Source organism: Ovis canadensis, chromosome 3 (assembly GCF_042477335.2).
Source record: "Ovis canadensis isolate MfBH-ARS-UI-01 breed Bighorn chromosome 3, ARS-UI_OviCan_v2, whole genome shotgun sequence".
NCBI classification, from domain to species: Eukaryota; Metazoa; Chordata; class Mammalia; order Artiodactyla; family Bovidae; genus Ovis; species Ovis canadensis.
This window is the reverse complement of record NC_091247.1, coordinates 176,272,501-176,289,111: the sequence shown is the minus strand read 5'-3', so window position 1 is coordinate 176,289,111 and position 16,611 is coordinate 176,272,501. Positions and strand designations below refer to the sequence as shown.

General features: G+C 38.3%; 1 protein-coding gene across 1 annotated transcript in view; it reads right to left on the bottom strand.

Annotated features, from left to right (window-relative positions):
* Positions 1-16,611, bottom strand: part of ANO4 (anoctamin 4) — a 444,323-nt gene that overhangs the window by 5,459 nt on the left and 422,253 nt on the right. Inside the window, exon 28 of the mRNA XM_069585151.1 lies at positions 404-509. Coding sequence (XP_069441252.1) covers positions 404-509 — 106 coding nt within the window. The remainder of the gene's footprint in view (positions 1-403; positions 510-16,611) is intronic.

The window sequence follows — 16,611 nt, the reverse complement described above, 5'->3', positions numbered from 1 at the left end:
TCATTTCAGTGTTTTCTAAACACTGTCCCTGAACATCAGAAGCATCTTGGAGGACTGTGAAAAGCAAACTGCAGGCATGATGTATCAGAATCTCTGGGAGTGGGGATGGAAAAATGGCAATTTTCCTGAATTTTAAGAAACACAGCCCTAGAATATTGAGCTTAGGACCAAAGATTCCGGACTTATCTATTAACAATCAACAGTGGACTTTCAAATATTTCTCAGAAAATTCAAGTACTTTAATTAAAGAGAAGAAAACGAGAAAAAGATTGCACAGTATTACTTATCCTGCTTCTAGACAATACTTAATCACATTGAAAGTTTTTGTAACTTATATTCATCTGCTACTTCTATTTACTTCATTAGGTCAAAGGAAATCAAGGAATTGGGTGAGAAAAGTTACCTCAAACACAATGATAAAAGCCAGTCGGGCTGCTAGGACGTGCCAGAACTGTAGTGTGTAGCCGTAGGGCACCAGTGAATGAGGAGGGTCACGGTAGTCTCGGTATCTATAAACATACAGGAGAATCTTACATTCCAAATTATGATTTTCCTGCCTCCCACATCTCTTCTCCCTACTATGTAACCCTAATTCATGGGAGACAAGTATACAGAGTTTCTGTACACTAGACATCTGTGGTTTTGCATCTCTTTTTCTGGTGAAAGAGTCTTCTTCTCTGGGGAATCATCCCTGTGGGCTGGGCAGGGTTTGCCTCTTCCCTGAACCCAGCTCAAAAGATGAATCAGACCTGGTCAGTGAAACTCATTACCAGGTCTTCTGCTAAGAATGATCACTTAGTGAATTATTACTAAGTCTGCAGAAAGTAAGAGCCTGGAGCTTCTGGTGGGTATCACAGATGCGTGTGAAGCCAGCCTGCTTGAGAACGCAGTCAACATAACAAAGCAGAGCCAGCACTAAGGTAGTCTCTTGCTGATGCTGCTGGAGGGCTGGAATCTAGTTGTTAATAATGTTAATATCATTAACAACCTCCTGGGCACCTGAACCAATGGATTTCTGTTTAAGTCAGTTTATACTGGATTTCTGTCACTTGCCACTAGAGTCCTTCCTAATATATGCTCCACCTGTAACTTGTGAGTCATCAACTTCCATGAATATTATGAACTAAGTGCCAAGTCTTATCCTAGGAACTTAAATCCTTGTGACTACACTTTATCCTTTACTATCCATTAGTACTATTACGTGGGAGAGCTAAGAAGTGACTGTCATCGCCTTAGTGATTTCATATGTTTTGAATGCTCTTTTCATTAGCTTCAGAAATGTGAAAAGATCTAGAAATATTGGTTATTACAACAGGTCTGCTGTGCAGACATACCAGATTTCCTTTGTCTGGATAAAAATATATGATTGCCTAGGTTCTACAGGGCTCCCCTGGTGGCTCAGAGGTCAAAGCGTCTGCCTGCAATGCGGGAGACCTGGGTTAGATCTCTGGGTCGGGAAGATCCCCTGAAGAAGGAAATGGCAACCCACTCCACTATTCTTGCCTGGAGAATCCCATGGATGGAGGAGCCTGGTAGGCTGCAGTCCATGGGGTCGCAAAGAGTCAGACACAACTGAGCGACTTCACTTTCTTATAAGACAGTACTTAACTTAAGGTTGGCACTAATTTGTATATGAGTATATAGGACACTTCCTATGCAGAGCATCCTTGAAAAGTATCAGACTACAAAAATATGAGCTGTGACTATTACAATCATCAGTACAATCATCTTAATTACTATTAGTGTCTATGGAGTGTTAATAGTATTGTACTATGATTATTTTGCCAATAAAGTGATATTTTTGATGATTACTTGCTACTGAAATTAAGAATGAATCTGTTTTTCTCTGACAGCTTCACTAAGCATTATACCCTCCATGCTGCAGCAAATGGTGAAATTTCATTATTTTTTATGGCTGAGTAATATTTCATTGTATGTGTGTATGTACACATGTATCTATCTTAATTGCATATCACATATCCCTCTGTTGATGGATGCTTAGGTTGATTCTATATTTTGGCTATTGTAGATAATACTACTGTGAACATTGAGGTGCATATATATTTTTGTCTCTATTTTTTTAATTGTTAAATTGGAGGATAATTGCATTACAATGTTGTGTTGGTTTCTACATATATCTTTTCTAATTAGTGTTTTCATTTTCTTTGGATATATATCCATCTGCTTAGTGTGAAGTAAGTCAGAGAAAAATACCATGTGCAATATAAGAAATAAAACAAATGTAACAAAAACAGACTCATAGATACAGATAACAAACTAGTGGTTACCAACAGGGAGAGGGCTGTGGGGAGGGCCAAGATAGGGGAAGGGGATTAGGAGGTACAAAGAATAGGTATAAAATAAATAAGACACAAAGATGTAATATACAGCACAGGAAATATAACCCATGTTTTAAATAGAGGATAATCTACAAAAATATCGAATCACTGTGTTGTACACCTGAAAATAATAAAACACTGTAAATCACTATACTGCAGAAAAATTAATGAGTCTGTTAGTGCCTTCAAACTTCTCTCTATGATGGTGAGGATTTGGTAAGATTAAATAATCTGTTACTGCCATAGGTCCAATAACAATGCCTGGAATTTTAGGAAGAATAATTTGATTGAAGATTAAAAGTTTGCATAGACTATTGTAACCTTTTACTTTTGCAGAGCACAGCTAGTCAAGAACCCAGAATTGTGTTTTCTTCAATTAAGACAACAAATGTAGTTCCTTTGTCTTTAGCTACACATATTTCAAATACAGTCCAAGTCAACAATCTAGAAGAAAAATAGCAGTGTGCTTTTTATTATACACAAACTTAATTATTAGACAAAAGTATATACAAGAGGAGTGAGCCTATATTGTTTCAAGAGTCACCTTCATTGACCCCTTAAACTTTTCCCACAATAGTGTTCACTAGAAAGGAAGTTCTTTTCAGGACCCGCTCTTCTCTTTCCTATTTATGCCTCTTCTCTGCTCTTGTCTTTTGCCCTTTGTTTTGCCTGCTCTATTTTGTAGCTTCTCAGACCTTGTTTGGGTTTTCATTTGAAGAATTTTGACAAATCTCTTCTTCCCCAAATACCTTCTAAACTTGCTGAGTAGAAAATCATGGCTTTTCCTAGATTTTTGTGGACCATTTCCCTTGACTATTTCCATAAACTACAATTCAGGTGTATCATTTTAAAGATTTATTTATTTTACTTTTTGGCTGCTCTGGGTCTTCATTGCTGCGTCTCTCTAGCTGCAGAGAGTGGAGGCTACTCTTCCTTGTAGTGCATGGACTTCTCGTGGTGGCGGCTTCTCTTGGTGTGGAGCACAGGCTCTAGGCAGGCAGAGTAGCTGTGGCTCAGGGGCTCTAGAGCACAATCTTAGTTGTGGCACATGGGCTTAGTTGCTCTGCAGCATGTGGGATCTCCTCATACTAGGGATCATTCCCTATGTCCCTTGCATTGCAAGGCAGATTCTTAACCACTGGACCACCAGGGAAGCCCATATGTATCTTTGAAGTCCTGCTATAAATTCATAGCAAATAAATGAATTCATTCAGCATACCTGAATAAATTAGGGACATGTCAAATATAAATAGCCATTAAATATAAGTATGAAAATTAGAATAATAAAATACTTTTCATAACTCAATGAGAATAGATTATCAAACACAATGACTATTTGTAAATTCACAAAAGATAAAAGGTTTTGGGGCTTCTCTGGTGGCTTAGATGATAAAGAATCTCCCTGCAGTGTAGAAGACCTGGGTTTGATCCCTGGGTCAGGAAGATCCCCTGAAGAAGGGAATGGCAACCCACTCCAGTATTCTTGCCTAGAGAATCCCATTGACAGAGGAACTTGACGGGCTAGCACCTGGTATATTCTAGCACTAGTTAATTCATTCCCACTTTTTTGAACTGTGAAAATAAAAACATATATATGTTTAAAAGATTTTAGGTTGGTTGGTTTAGTTGCTAAGTTGTGTCCGACTCTTGTGACCCCATGGACTGTAGCCTGCCTGGCTCTTCTGTCCATGGGATTCTCTGTGCAAGAATACTGGGTGGGTTGCCTTCTCCAGGGGATCTTCCTAACTCAGGTATTGAATCCAGGTCTCCTGCATTGCAGGCAGATTTTTTGCCAACTGAGCTACAAGAGAAGCAAAATGTTTTAGGTGGTAGTTTTAAATGTTAATTTATGTTTTTTCAAAATATGTTCTTTACTATATGCTTTTTCATATTTAGAAAACATAAACTCATGGCTATGGTGAGTTGGCAACATTTTAGAAAATTTCTATGCAGGATTCAATTGTTGAGAATGTGCATCTATTTATTTAGACTGTGAGTCATATATGCCCATTTGTGATAGATCACAGAGTTCTGCTAACCTGAACCCAGAGGAACACAACATGTCTGCATGGCCACTTAGGTTCTAAGAAAAAGAATCAGAAGTTGTGAAATTCTTAGGAAGTTCATTTTCAGAAGCAGCAGATTTCTGGCTTTCGACTCTCTTAAGCCATTGTACCATAAAGTCAAGTTTCTCTCTAGAAATTTCTTCTTGCTACTCTAAGGGAATTAAAACTCAGTGATAGTAATGAGTTTGTCATCTTCTTTGCAGGCTGCAACTGTCTCCAGAATTATGCACTAGAGAGTATATTAGAACCATGCTTGGGGTTTGCCTGACTAAATGATGCACAAAGCATCTCTGGACATGAGCTTTCCCTTTCAACAAACTTAGGGTCTGTGTCACCCTGCTCTAAAATTTTGGACTCACTCCTTTCTTCTATGAGCTTGTGAATGACTATAAGTGGAGCTCTCAGTTCACGCTCCAGCACCTACCCCTAATCTCCTTGTTTTTTCCACTTGACAGATGTTTTGGAGAGGGCTGTGCTCAGATGTCATTTGTGTCCCATGTCTTTGTTTTTGATGCAAAGTCTAATCTTTCTTTTGCAAAATGGTTGGCTACATGTTCTCTGACACTTGTATCAATACAAAGAAAACACTTCCTTGCCCTTCTGTAGAAACAGCCAGGAAACCAAGCCTCAAACTAATAAATCAGTGTCACTTTTCTGATCTTTTAGCCTGGTACCTTCCAAGACATTAAACAGTCCAGTAATGTTAATGTGTGGAGGAATTTTCCCAAGTGAGTCAGAATTTTCTTTTTGAAAGTAAAGCTTTAAGTTTCTTGGTTTCAACTTTACACATAGGAAAGGCAGGATGTTCCCTTTTAAGGCAGTGTATTCTCTAAAGTTGCTTTTATTTCTCAGGAAATGGATGGTTGGCTTGCATTATTTTTCTAGCACCAGGTATATTCTAGAACTAGTTAATTCATTCCCATTTTTTTCTGAGCTGTGAAAATAAAAACATATGTATGTTTAAAAGCATGATAAGTGAAACTCATCCAAGTTAAAACAGTGTGGTCAGTGTCTTGCTGTCAATGCCAGACACCCCGAGAGGAGACAACTGTTGCAATTTTCTATTTTTCTATATAATTATGCTACTCAGGAAAGTGTTCCTAAATACAGCAGTGCTTAGTTTTATCTACTTTGAATTCTGTGCCTCAAAATGCCTCACTGTCAATGCCAGACACCCCAAGAGGTGACAACTGTTGCAATTTTCTACTTTTCTATATAATTATACTACTCATGCAAGTGTTCCTAAACATAGCAGTGCTTAGTTTTATCTGCTTTGAATTTCTATATAAATGGAATCATACTGTATGTTTTATTTTGCGATTAAATCTTATTACATAACTTGTTTTGAGTTTTCAATTCTATTCCATTTTCTATTCAGATGTTAAACCACGCACTGATATAATTACTGTAATTTTATACTGTGTCTAATGTAAGGTAAATTTCCGCTTTGTTATTCTTCAAAAATATCTTGACTGTTCTTCATTCTCTGCATTTCTTTATAACATTATTTTTGCAGAGAATTGGCCTAATGATTTTTAGTTTTTATAACTAATCTTATTTGCCCATTCATGTTCTTTATTTCTCTAATTTTTATGTTTATGTATTTAATACTGTAATAACACAATGAATGCTCGTAAATCCTCCATGCAACCTAAGAATTAAAACATTACTGGAAACTTTTATCTACCTCTGGGCTTCTTCATCTCATCTCCTTGATTCCCTTATCTCCTTGCTTCCCTTATCCTGAACTTCATTTTTATCATTAACATGTATTTGTCTGAATGATATTGTTCAGTTCGGTTTGTTTTGAATTCTCTGGAAAGTATGCTATCCTGTATGTAGTCTTCTGAGACTTTTTTCTTTCCACCATTGTGCTACTAAGATATATCTGTGCTGTTGCACATGGCCATTGCTGCATAGCAGACTGTAGTATGAATATTGTTGTTGTCTTATGTAGTATGTGTTTAGATTTATATTCACAAGCTGGTAATTTCTCTCTTTTCTTTCAGATTCCCTAAGCATCAAAGTTTTGAAAAATAAAGCTTAAGTCTACCTAGTTCAGCAAATGCCCTTTGGGTAAAAGTTTGTTGCAGTGCTCTGCACAGCACTCTGGGTTCTGCTTTTATTTTTTTATTTACTTTCCAGTGATGAGAGTTTTTAAGATCTACTTCCTCTGCAACTTTAATATTATTAATTTTTGGCTGCACTGGGTCTTCATAGCAGCACACAGGCTTTCTCTAGTTGCAGTGGGATCAGACCCACATCCCCTGTACTGGATGGTAGATTCTCAACCACTGGACCACTAGAGAAGTCCCTGCAACTTAAAAAAATTGAAGTATAGTTGATTGACCATATCATGTTAGCTTCAGATGTAGAGCACATGTAGAGCATCATGTTAGTTTCAGATGGAGAGCACAGAGATTCAGAAAATACACGTGCGCGCACACACACACACATATATGTAAATATCAGATTTTGTAATAATTCTTACCGGTTTTATGAAATATTGAATATGGTTCCCTGTGCTATACTGCTGCTAAGTCACTTCAGTCGTGTCCGACTGTGTGACCCGTAGACGGCAGCCCACCAGGCTCCCCCATCCCTGGGATTCTTCAGGCAAGAATACTGGAGTGGGTTGCCATTTCCTTCTCCAATGCATGAAAGTGAAAAGTGAAAGTGAAGTCGCGCAGTCATGTCCAACCCTCAGCGACTCCATGGACTGCAGCCTTCCAGGCTCCTCCATCTATGGGATTTTCCAGGCAAGAGTACTGGAGTGGGGTGCCATTGCCTTCTCCCCTGTGCTATACAGTGGGTCCTTATTGATTGTCTATTTTGTATATAATAGTGTGTATATGTTAATCTCATCCTCCTAATTTATCCCTTGCTCACTCTTTCTCCTTTGATAAGCATTGTTTGTTTTTTATGCCTATGAGTCTGTTTGTTTTGGACATAAATTTATTTGTATCTTTCTTTAAGATTTCACATATAAGCAGTATCATATGATATTTGTCTTTGTTTGGCATAGTTTATTTAGTATTATAAGCTCTAGGTCCACCCATGTTGTTGCAAATGGTATTATTTCATTCTTTTCATGGTTGAGTAATATTCAATTGTATATATTACATCTTTTTTTTATCCATTCCTCTGTTGATGGACATTTAGGTTGCTTCTATGTCTTGGCTATGGCAAATAGTGCTGCAGTGAACACTGGGGTGCAGGTATGTTTCCGAATTACGCTTTTCCCTGGATATATGCCCAGGAGTGGGATTGCAGGATCATAAGATAACTCTATTTTTAGTTTTTCAAGGAACATCTACACTGTTCTCTATCTTGGCCATGCCAACATTCCAACCAACAGCATGTGTTATTTGTAGACACTTTGATGATGACCATTCTGACCAGTGTGAGGCACTACCTCCTTTTAGTTTTGATTTGCATTTCTCTAATAATTAGAATGCTGAGCATTTTTTCATGTGCCTTTGGCCATTTCTCTTTTTTTGGAGAAATGTCTATATCTTCTGTCCATTTTTTGATTTTTTTTGTTGTTGTTGTAGCACTGTATAAGTTGTTTGTATATTTTGGATATTAAAACTCATGTCAGTAGAATCATTTGCAAGTATTTTCTCCCATTCTGTAGGTTGTCTTTTCATTTTGTTCATGGCCTCCTTTGCTGTAGAAAAGCTTTTACGTTTAATTAGGTTCCATTTGCTTGTTTCTATTTCCATTACTGTAGAAGATGGAGCCAAAAAGATATTGTGATTTATGTTAAAGAGAGCCCTGGTCTCATATTATACTAGAGTCTCATATTTCCCTCTACAAGTTTTATAGTAACTAGTCTTATATTTAGGTATTTAATCTATTTTGAGTTCACTTTTGTATATGGTGTTAGAGAATGTTCTAATTTCATTCTTTTACATGTAGCTTTTCAGTGTTCCCAGCACTACTTATAGAAGAGACTGTCTTTTCTCCATTGTGTATTTTTGCCACTTTGTTGTAGATTCAGTTCAGTTCAGTCGCTCAGTCGTGTGTGACCCTTTGCGACCCCATGAATCGCAGCACACCAGGCCTTCCTGTCCATCACCAACTCCCAGAGTTCACTTAAACTCATGTCCATCGAGTCAGTGATGGCATCCATCCATCTTATCCTCTGTCATCCCCTTCTCCTCCTGCCCCCAATCCCTCCCAGCATCAAAGTCTTTTCCAGTGAGTCAACTCTTTGCATGAGGTGGCCAAAGTACTGGAGTTTCAGCTTTAGCATCAGTCCTTCCCAGGATTGATCTCCTTGCAGTCCAAGGTACTCTCAAGAGTCTTCTCCAACACCACAGTTCAAAAGCATCAATTCTTCGGCGCTCAGCTTTCTTGACAGTCCAACTCTCACATCCATACATGACTACTGGAAAAACCATAGCCTTGACTAGACGGACCTTTGTTGGCAAAGTAATGTCTCTGCTTTTGAATATGCTATCTAAGTTGGTCATAACTTGCATTCCAAGGAGTAAGCGTCTTTTAATTTCACGGCTGCAATCACCATCTGCAGTGATTTTGGAGCCCCCCAAAATAAAGTCTGACACTGTTTCCACTGTTTCCCTATCTATTTCCCATGAAGTGATGGGACCGGATGCCATGATCTTAGTTTTCTGAATGTTGTTTTAAGCCAACTTTTTCACTCTCCTCTTTCACTTTCATCAAGAGGCTTTTTAGTTCCTCTTCACTTTTGCCATGAGGGTGGTGTCATCTGCATATTTGAGGTTATTGATATTTCTCCTGGCAATCTTGATTCCAGCTTGTGCTTCTTCCAGACCAGCATTTCTCATGATGTACTCTGCATATAAGTTAAATAAGCAGGGTGACAATCTACAGCCTTGACGTACTCCTTTTCCTATTTGGAACCAATCTGTTGTTCCATGTCCAGTTCTGTTGCTTCCTGACCTGCATATAGGTTTCTCAAGAGGCAGGTTAGGTGGTCTGGTATTCCCATCTCTTTCAGAATTTTCCACAGTTTATTGTGATCCACACAGTCAAAGGCTTTGGCATAGTCAATAAAGCAGAAATAGATGTTTTTCTGGAACTCTCTTGCTTTTTCCATGATCCAGCGGATGTTGGCAATTTGATCTCTGGTTCCTCTGCCTTTTCTAAAACCAGCTTGAACATCTGGAAGTTCACGATTCACGTTCTGCTGAAGCCTGGCTTGGAGAATTTTGAGCATTACTTTACTAGCATGTGAGATGAGTGCAATTGTGTGGTAGTTTGAGCATTCTTTGGCATTGCCTTTCTTTGGGATTGGAATGAAAACTGACCTTTTCCAGTCCTGTGGCCACTGCGGAGTTTCCCAAATTTGCTGGCATATTGAGTGCAGCACTTTCACAGCATCATCTTTTAGGATTTGAAATAGGTCTACTGGAATTCCATCACCTCCACTAGCTTTGTTTGTAGTGATGCTTTTAAGGCCCACTTGACCTCACATTCCAGGATGTCTGACTCTAGGTGAGTGACCACACCATTGTGATTATCTTAGTCATGAAGATCTTTTTTGTACAGTTCTTCTGTGTATTCTTGCCACCTCTTTTTAATATCTCTGCTTCTGTTAGGTCCATACCATTTCTGTCCTTTATCGATGTTGTAGATTAATTGAGTGCAAATATGTAGAGTGTTTCTTTGGCTTTCTATTCTGTTCCATCTATCTATATTTCTATTTTTGTGCCAGTACCATATTGTTTTGATTACTCTTGCTTTGTAATATAGTCTAAAGTCAAGGGGCCTGATTCCTGCAGCTCTGTTTTTCTTAAGGTTGCTATTGCTATTTAGGGTCTTTTGTGTTTCTATATAAATTAACATTTGTTATTGTTCTAGCTGTGTGAAAAATGTCATTGGTAATTTGATAGAGATTTCACTGAAACTGTAGATTGCCTTGAGTCATTAAGGAAGAAAATTAAGGAAACAATCCCATTTATTATTGCATCAAAAAGTATAAAATACCTTGGAATAAACCTATCTAATGAGGCAAAAGACCTGTACTCCAAAAACTATAAGATACTTACGAAAGAAGTAAAAAATGACACCAAGAGATGGGAACATACACCATGTTCTTGGATTGGAAGAATCAGTGTTGTTAAAATGATTGTACCACCTAAGGCCATCTTAGCAATTTTCAAATATATAATACAATATTATTAACTATAGTCATAATACTGTGCATTACATCCCAAGAATTAACTTACTTTATAATGCATTTGGCCCATGCCACCCCAAGCCTTTGGTAGCTACCAGTCTGATCTCTGAATCTGTGAGTTCAGATTTTATTTAGATTCTATATATGTTAGATTATATGGTATTTGTCTTTTTCTGTCTAACATATTTAACTTTGGCATAATACCCTCAAAATCCATCCATGCTGTCACAATAGGATTTCCTCCTATTTTATGTTTGCATAATATTCCATTGTATAAACACACCACATTTTCTTTATACATGTATATCAGTCAGTAGGCACTTAAGATTGTTTCTAAATCTATGTCTTGGCTATTGTAAACAATCCTACAGTAAATATGGGGGTGCAGACTATTTTTTGAATTAGGGATTTGTTTCCTTTGGATAAATACCCAGTAGTGGAATTGCTGAATCATACGGTAGTTCAATTTTTAACTTTTTGAGGAACCTCCATACTAGTGCTGTGGGTGTGGGGGTGTGGGTGGGGGTGTGGGGGTGTGGGTGTGGGTGTGTGTGTGTTAGCCGCTCTGTTGTGTCTGACTCTTTGCAACCCCATGGACTATATAGTCTGCCAGGCTCCTATGTCCATGGAATTCTCCAGGGAAGAATACTGGAGTGGGTTGCCATTTCCTTCTCCAATACTAGTGCCATAGTGGCTGCCTATATTTACATTCACACCAACAGTGCATGGGGGTTCCCTTTTTTTCACATCCTTGCCAACATTTGTTATTCTTTGGCTTTTTTGATAATAGCCATTCTAACAGGTATGAAGTGCTACTTCATTGTGTTTTGACTCCCATTTCCTTGATGATTAGTGACACTGAGTATCTTTTTATGTACCTCTTGACTTACCTTTATGCCTTCTTTGGAAAAATGTCTGTTCAGATCCTTTGCCCATTTAAAATTAACATTTTCCCTCACCATTGAATTATATGAGTTCTCTATATATTTAAGATATTAGCCTCTAATCAGAAAAACTATTTGCAGATATTTTCTCCTGTCCAGGAGATGGCCTTTTCATTTTGCTGATGATTTCCTTTGCTTTGCAGGTTGATATACTCTCACTTGTATATTTTTGCTTTTGCTGCTTTGTTTCTGGTGTCAGATTTAAGACATCATCACCAAAATTGTTGTCAAGTTGCTTACTGCCTATGTTTTCTTTTAGAACTTTTATGGTTTCAAGTCTTAACTCAAAATATTTATGGTGTAAGACAGTGGTCCAGCTTCATTTTCTGCGTGAGGCTGTCTCATCTTCCCAGCACCAGAAAGGAAGAAGCTATCCTTTCTCCATTGTATATTCTTCACTCCTTTGTCATATATTGGCTATATTTGTGTGGGTTTATTTCTGGGCTCTTGATTCTGTTCTGCTGATCTATGTGCTAGGACATCTTTTTTGAGTGTTCTAAAAGGTCTTGTAGGTCTTCATAAAACCATTCACCTTCAGCTTCTTCAGCATTACTGGTTGGGGCATAGACTTGGATAACGGTGATCTTGAATGGTTTGCCTTGGAGACGAACAGAGATCATTCTGTCGTTTTTTAGATTGCATCCAAGTACTGCATTTTGGACTCTTTTGTTGACCATGATGGCTACTCCATTTCTTCTGAGGGATTCCTGCCCGCAGTAGTAGATATAATGGTCATCTGAGTTAAATTCACCCATTCCAGTCCATTTTAGTTCGCTGATTCCTAGAATGTTGACGTTCACCCTTGCCATCTCTTGTTTGACCACTTCCAATTTGCCGTGATTCATGGACCTGACATTCCAGGTTCCTATGCAATATTGTTCTTTACAGCATCAGATCTTGCTTCTATCACCAGTCACATGTACAACTGGGTATTGTTTTTGTTTTGGCTCCATCCCTTCATTCTTTCTGGAGTTACTTCTCCACTGATCTCCAGTAGCGTATTGGGCACCTAATGACCTGGGGAGTTCCTCTTTTGATATCCTATCATTTTGCCTTTTCATGCTGTTCATGGGGTTCTCAAGGCAAGAATACTGAAGTGGCTTGCCATTCCCTACTCCAGTGGACCACGTTCTGTGAAGAAGGCTGAGAGCCGAAGAATTGATGCTTTTGAACTGTGGTGTTGAACAAGACTCTTGAGAGTCCCTTGGACTGCAAGGAGATCCAACCAGTCCATTCTGAAGGAGATCAACCCTGGGATTTCTTTGCAGGGAATGATGCTGAAGCTGAAACTCCAGTACTCTGGCCACCTCATGTGAAGAGTTGACTCACTGGAAAAGACTCTGATGCTGGGAGTGATTGGGGGCAGTAGGAGAAAGGGACGACCAAGGATGAGATGGCTGGATGGCATCACCGACTCGATGGACATGAGTCTGAGTGAACTCCAGGAGATGGTGATGAACAGGGAGGCCTGGCATGTTGCGAATCATGGGGTCGCAAAGAGTCGGACACGACTGACCAATGAACTGAACTGATCTATGTGCCTGTTTTTGTGTCAGCTATTAGTACTAATTACTGTTACTGTGGCTGTTTTGATTATTATTTCTTTGTAATATAAGAATGCTCAAACTACCGCATAATTGCACTCATCTCACATGCTAGTAAAGTAATGCTCAAAATTCTCCAAGCCAGGCTTCAGCAATACGTGAACCGTGAACTCCCTGTTGTTCAAGCTGGTTTTAGAAAAGGCAGAGGAACCAGAGATCAAATTGCGAACATCCGCTGGATCATGGAAAAAGCAAGACAGTTCAAGAAAAACATCTATTTCTGCTTTATTGACTATGCCAAAGCCTTTGACTGCGTGGATCACAATAAATTGTGGAAAATTCTGAAAGAGATGGGAATACCAGACCACCTAACCTGCCTCTTGAGAAACCTATATGGAGGTCAGGAAGCAACAGTTAGAACTGGACATGGAACAAGAGACTGCTTCCAAATAGGAAAAGGAGTACGTCAAGGCTGTAGATTGTCACTCTGCTTATTTAACTTATATGCAGAGTACATCATGAGAAACGCTGAACTGGAAGAAGCACAAGCTGGAATCAAGATTGCTGGGAGAAATATCAATAACCTCAAATATGCAGATGACACCACCCTTATGGCAAAAGTGAAGAGGAACTCAAAAGCCTCTTGATGAAAGTGAAAGAGGAGAGCGAAAAAGTTGGCTTAAAGCTCAACATTCAGAAAACAAAGATCATGGCATCTGGTCCCATCACTTCATGGGAAATAGATGGGGAAACAGTGGAAACAGTGTCAGACTTTATTTTGGAGGGCTCCAAAATCACTGCAGATGGTGACTGCAGCCGTGAAATTAAAAGACGCTTATGCCTTGGAAGAAAAGTTATGATCAACCTAGATAGTATATTCAAAAGCAGAGACATTGCTTTGCCGACTAAGGTCCATCTAGTCAAGGCTATGGTTTTTCCTGTGGTCGTGTATGGATGTGAGAGTTGGACTGTGAAGAAGGCTGAGTGCTGAAGAATTGATGGTTTTGAAATGTGGTGTTGGACAAGACTCTTGAGAGTCCCTTGGACTGCAAAGAGATCCAAGCAGTCCATTCTGAAGGAAATCAACCCTGGGATTTCTTTGGAAGGAATGATGCTAAAGCTGAAGCTCCAGTACTTTGGCCACCTCATGAGAAGAGTTGACTCTTTGGAAAAGACTCTGATGCTGGGAGGGATTGAGGGCAGGAGGAGAAGGGGACGATCGAGGATGAGATGGCTGGATGGCATCACGGACTCGATGGACGTGAGTCTGAGTGAACTCCGGGACATGGTGATGAACAGGGAGGCCTGGCATGCTGCGATTCATGGGGTTGCAAAGAGTCGGACACGACTGAGCGACTGAACTGAGCTGAACTGAACTGATAATTTGAAATAAGGAAGAGAGATGTAATATAATTTGAAATAAGGAAGAGAGATGTTTCCAGCCTTTTCTTCTTTCTTAGGGTGTCTTTGGGTATTCTGGGTGTTTTGTTCAGTTCAGTCGCTCAGTTGTGTCCGGCTCTTTGTGCCCCCATGAACCACAGCACACCAGGCCTCCCTGTCCACACAGATTTTAGGATTATTCTACTCCTGTGAAAAATGCCATTGGGATTTTGATAAGGATTGTACTGAATCTGTATATTGCTTTGGGTAGTAAGGACATTTTAGCAATATTAATTCCTATAATCCATAAGTATGAAGCATTTTTAAAAATGTGTGTTTTCAGTTTATTCTATCAGTGTCTTACAGTTTTCAGTGTACAGGTCTTTCATTTCCTTGGTTAAATTTATTCCTAGACATTATTTTTGATGCAATTGTAAATGGGATTGTTTTCTTAATTTCTATTTCTGACAACTTGTTGTTAGTGTATAGAATTATTTGTATACTGATTTTATATCATGCAACTTTACTGAATTTATTAGTTCAAAACAGTGTTTTGATTTTCTATATAGAATATCATGTCATCTCCAAATAGTGACCATTTTACCTCTTCCTTCTTGGTTTGGATCCTTTTATTTCTTTTCTTTTTTGGCCTAGGACTTCCAATACTAGGTTGCAAAAAAGTGGTGAGAGCCTCCTTGCTTTGTTGCTGATTTTAGAGGAATAGCTTTCATTTCAGCTTCTCACATTTGAGTGTGACATTAGCTATGGGTTTGTCATATATAGCCATGATTATGTTGACATGCATGTAGTCACTTTATAACCAGTTTGTTGAGAGGGTTTTTTTTTTTATCATAATTGATGTTAAATTTTGTCAAAATTTTTTCCTGCATTTTTGAGATGATTGATTTTTATTCTTTATTTTGTCAGTGTGGTATATCACATTGATTTGCATATTGAGCCATCCTTGCAATCCTAGGATAAATCCCACTTGCTTATGGTGTATGAGCCTTTTAATATATTGTTGAATTTGGTTTGCTAATATTTTGTTGAGAATTTCTGCATTTATATTCATCAGTATCATTGGCCTGTAATTTCTCGCAGTGTCTTGTTTGTGTCTTGTGGTGCCCTTGTCCCAGTAATGCTGGCAACATAAAATGACTTTGGAGCATTTCGACCTCTGCTGTTTTTTGAATGAATTTGAGAAAAATTGGTATTAATAGAATATTAGTAGAATCTGACTAATAGTAGAATTTATTTTACTATTTAGAAGAATTCATAGTGAAGCCATCTGCTTCTGGACTTTGTTTGCTGGGAGGTTTTTGATTACTGATGCACTCTCTTTTTAGTAGTACTCAGTTCAGATTTTCTTTCTTTCTGGTTCAGTCTTGGTAGGTTGTATGTTTCTAGGAATTTTTCCATCTTTTCTAGGTTGCCAAATTTGTTGGCATATAATTGTTCCTAATAGTCTCTTAGGATCATGAGTATTTCTATGGTATCAGTTGTAATATCTCTTCTTGATTTCTGGTTTTACTTGAGTCCTCTTTGTTTTTTGGTGAGTGAGTCTAGTTAAAGGTTTGTTGAGTTTGTTCATTGTTAAAAGAATCAGCTCTTAGTTTCATCTTTTTAGTTTTATTTCCACTCTGAACTTTATTTCCTTCCTTCCATTAACTTTGGACTTTGTTCTAGTTCCTTGAGATGTAAAGTTGTGCTGTTTGAGACCGTTCTTGTTTCCTAAGGTAGGCATTTACTACTGTCACCTTGCCTCATAGAACTGCATTTGCCGCATCCTATGTTTTGGTATGTTGTATTTTTCATTTTCAAATGTCTCAAGGTAATTTTTGATTTCCCTTTTGATTGCTTTGAACCATTGGTGGTTCTGTAGCATGTTGTTTAGTTTCCACATATTTGTAAATTTTCCAGTTTTCTTTCTGTAATTGATTTCTTGCTTCATTTTATACCATTATGGTCAGAAAATATGCTTGATATGATTTCAGTCTTCTAAATTTATTGAGACTTGAGGCATATCATGATATATCCTGGAGAATGTTCCACGTGCACTTGAGAAGATGTAAATTCTTTTGATGGAATGTTCTGTACTTATCTGTTAATAACGTCCTTTTGTCTAAAGTCCTTTAAGACCAATGTTTATTGATTTTTTGTTGTTGTTGG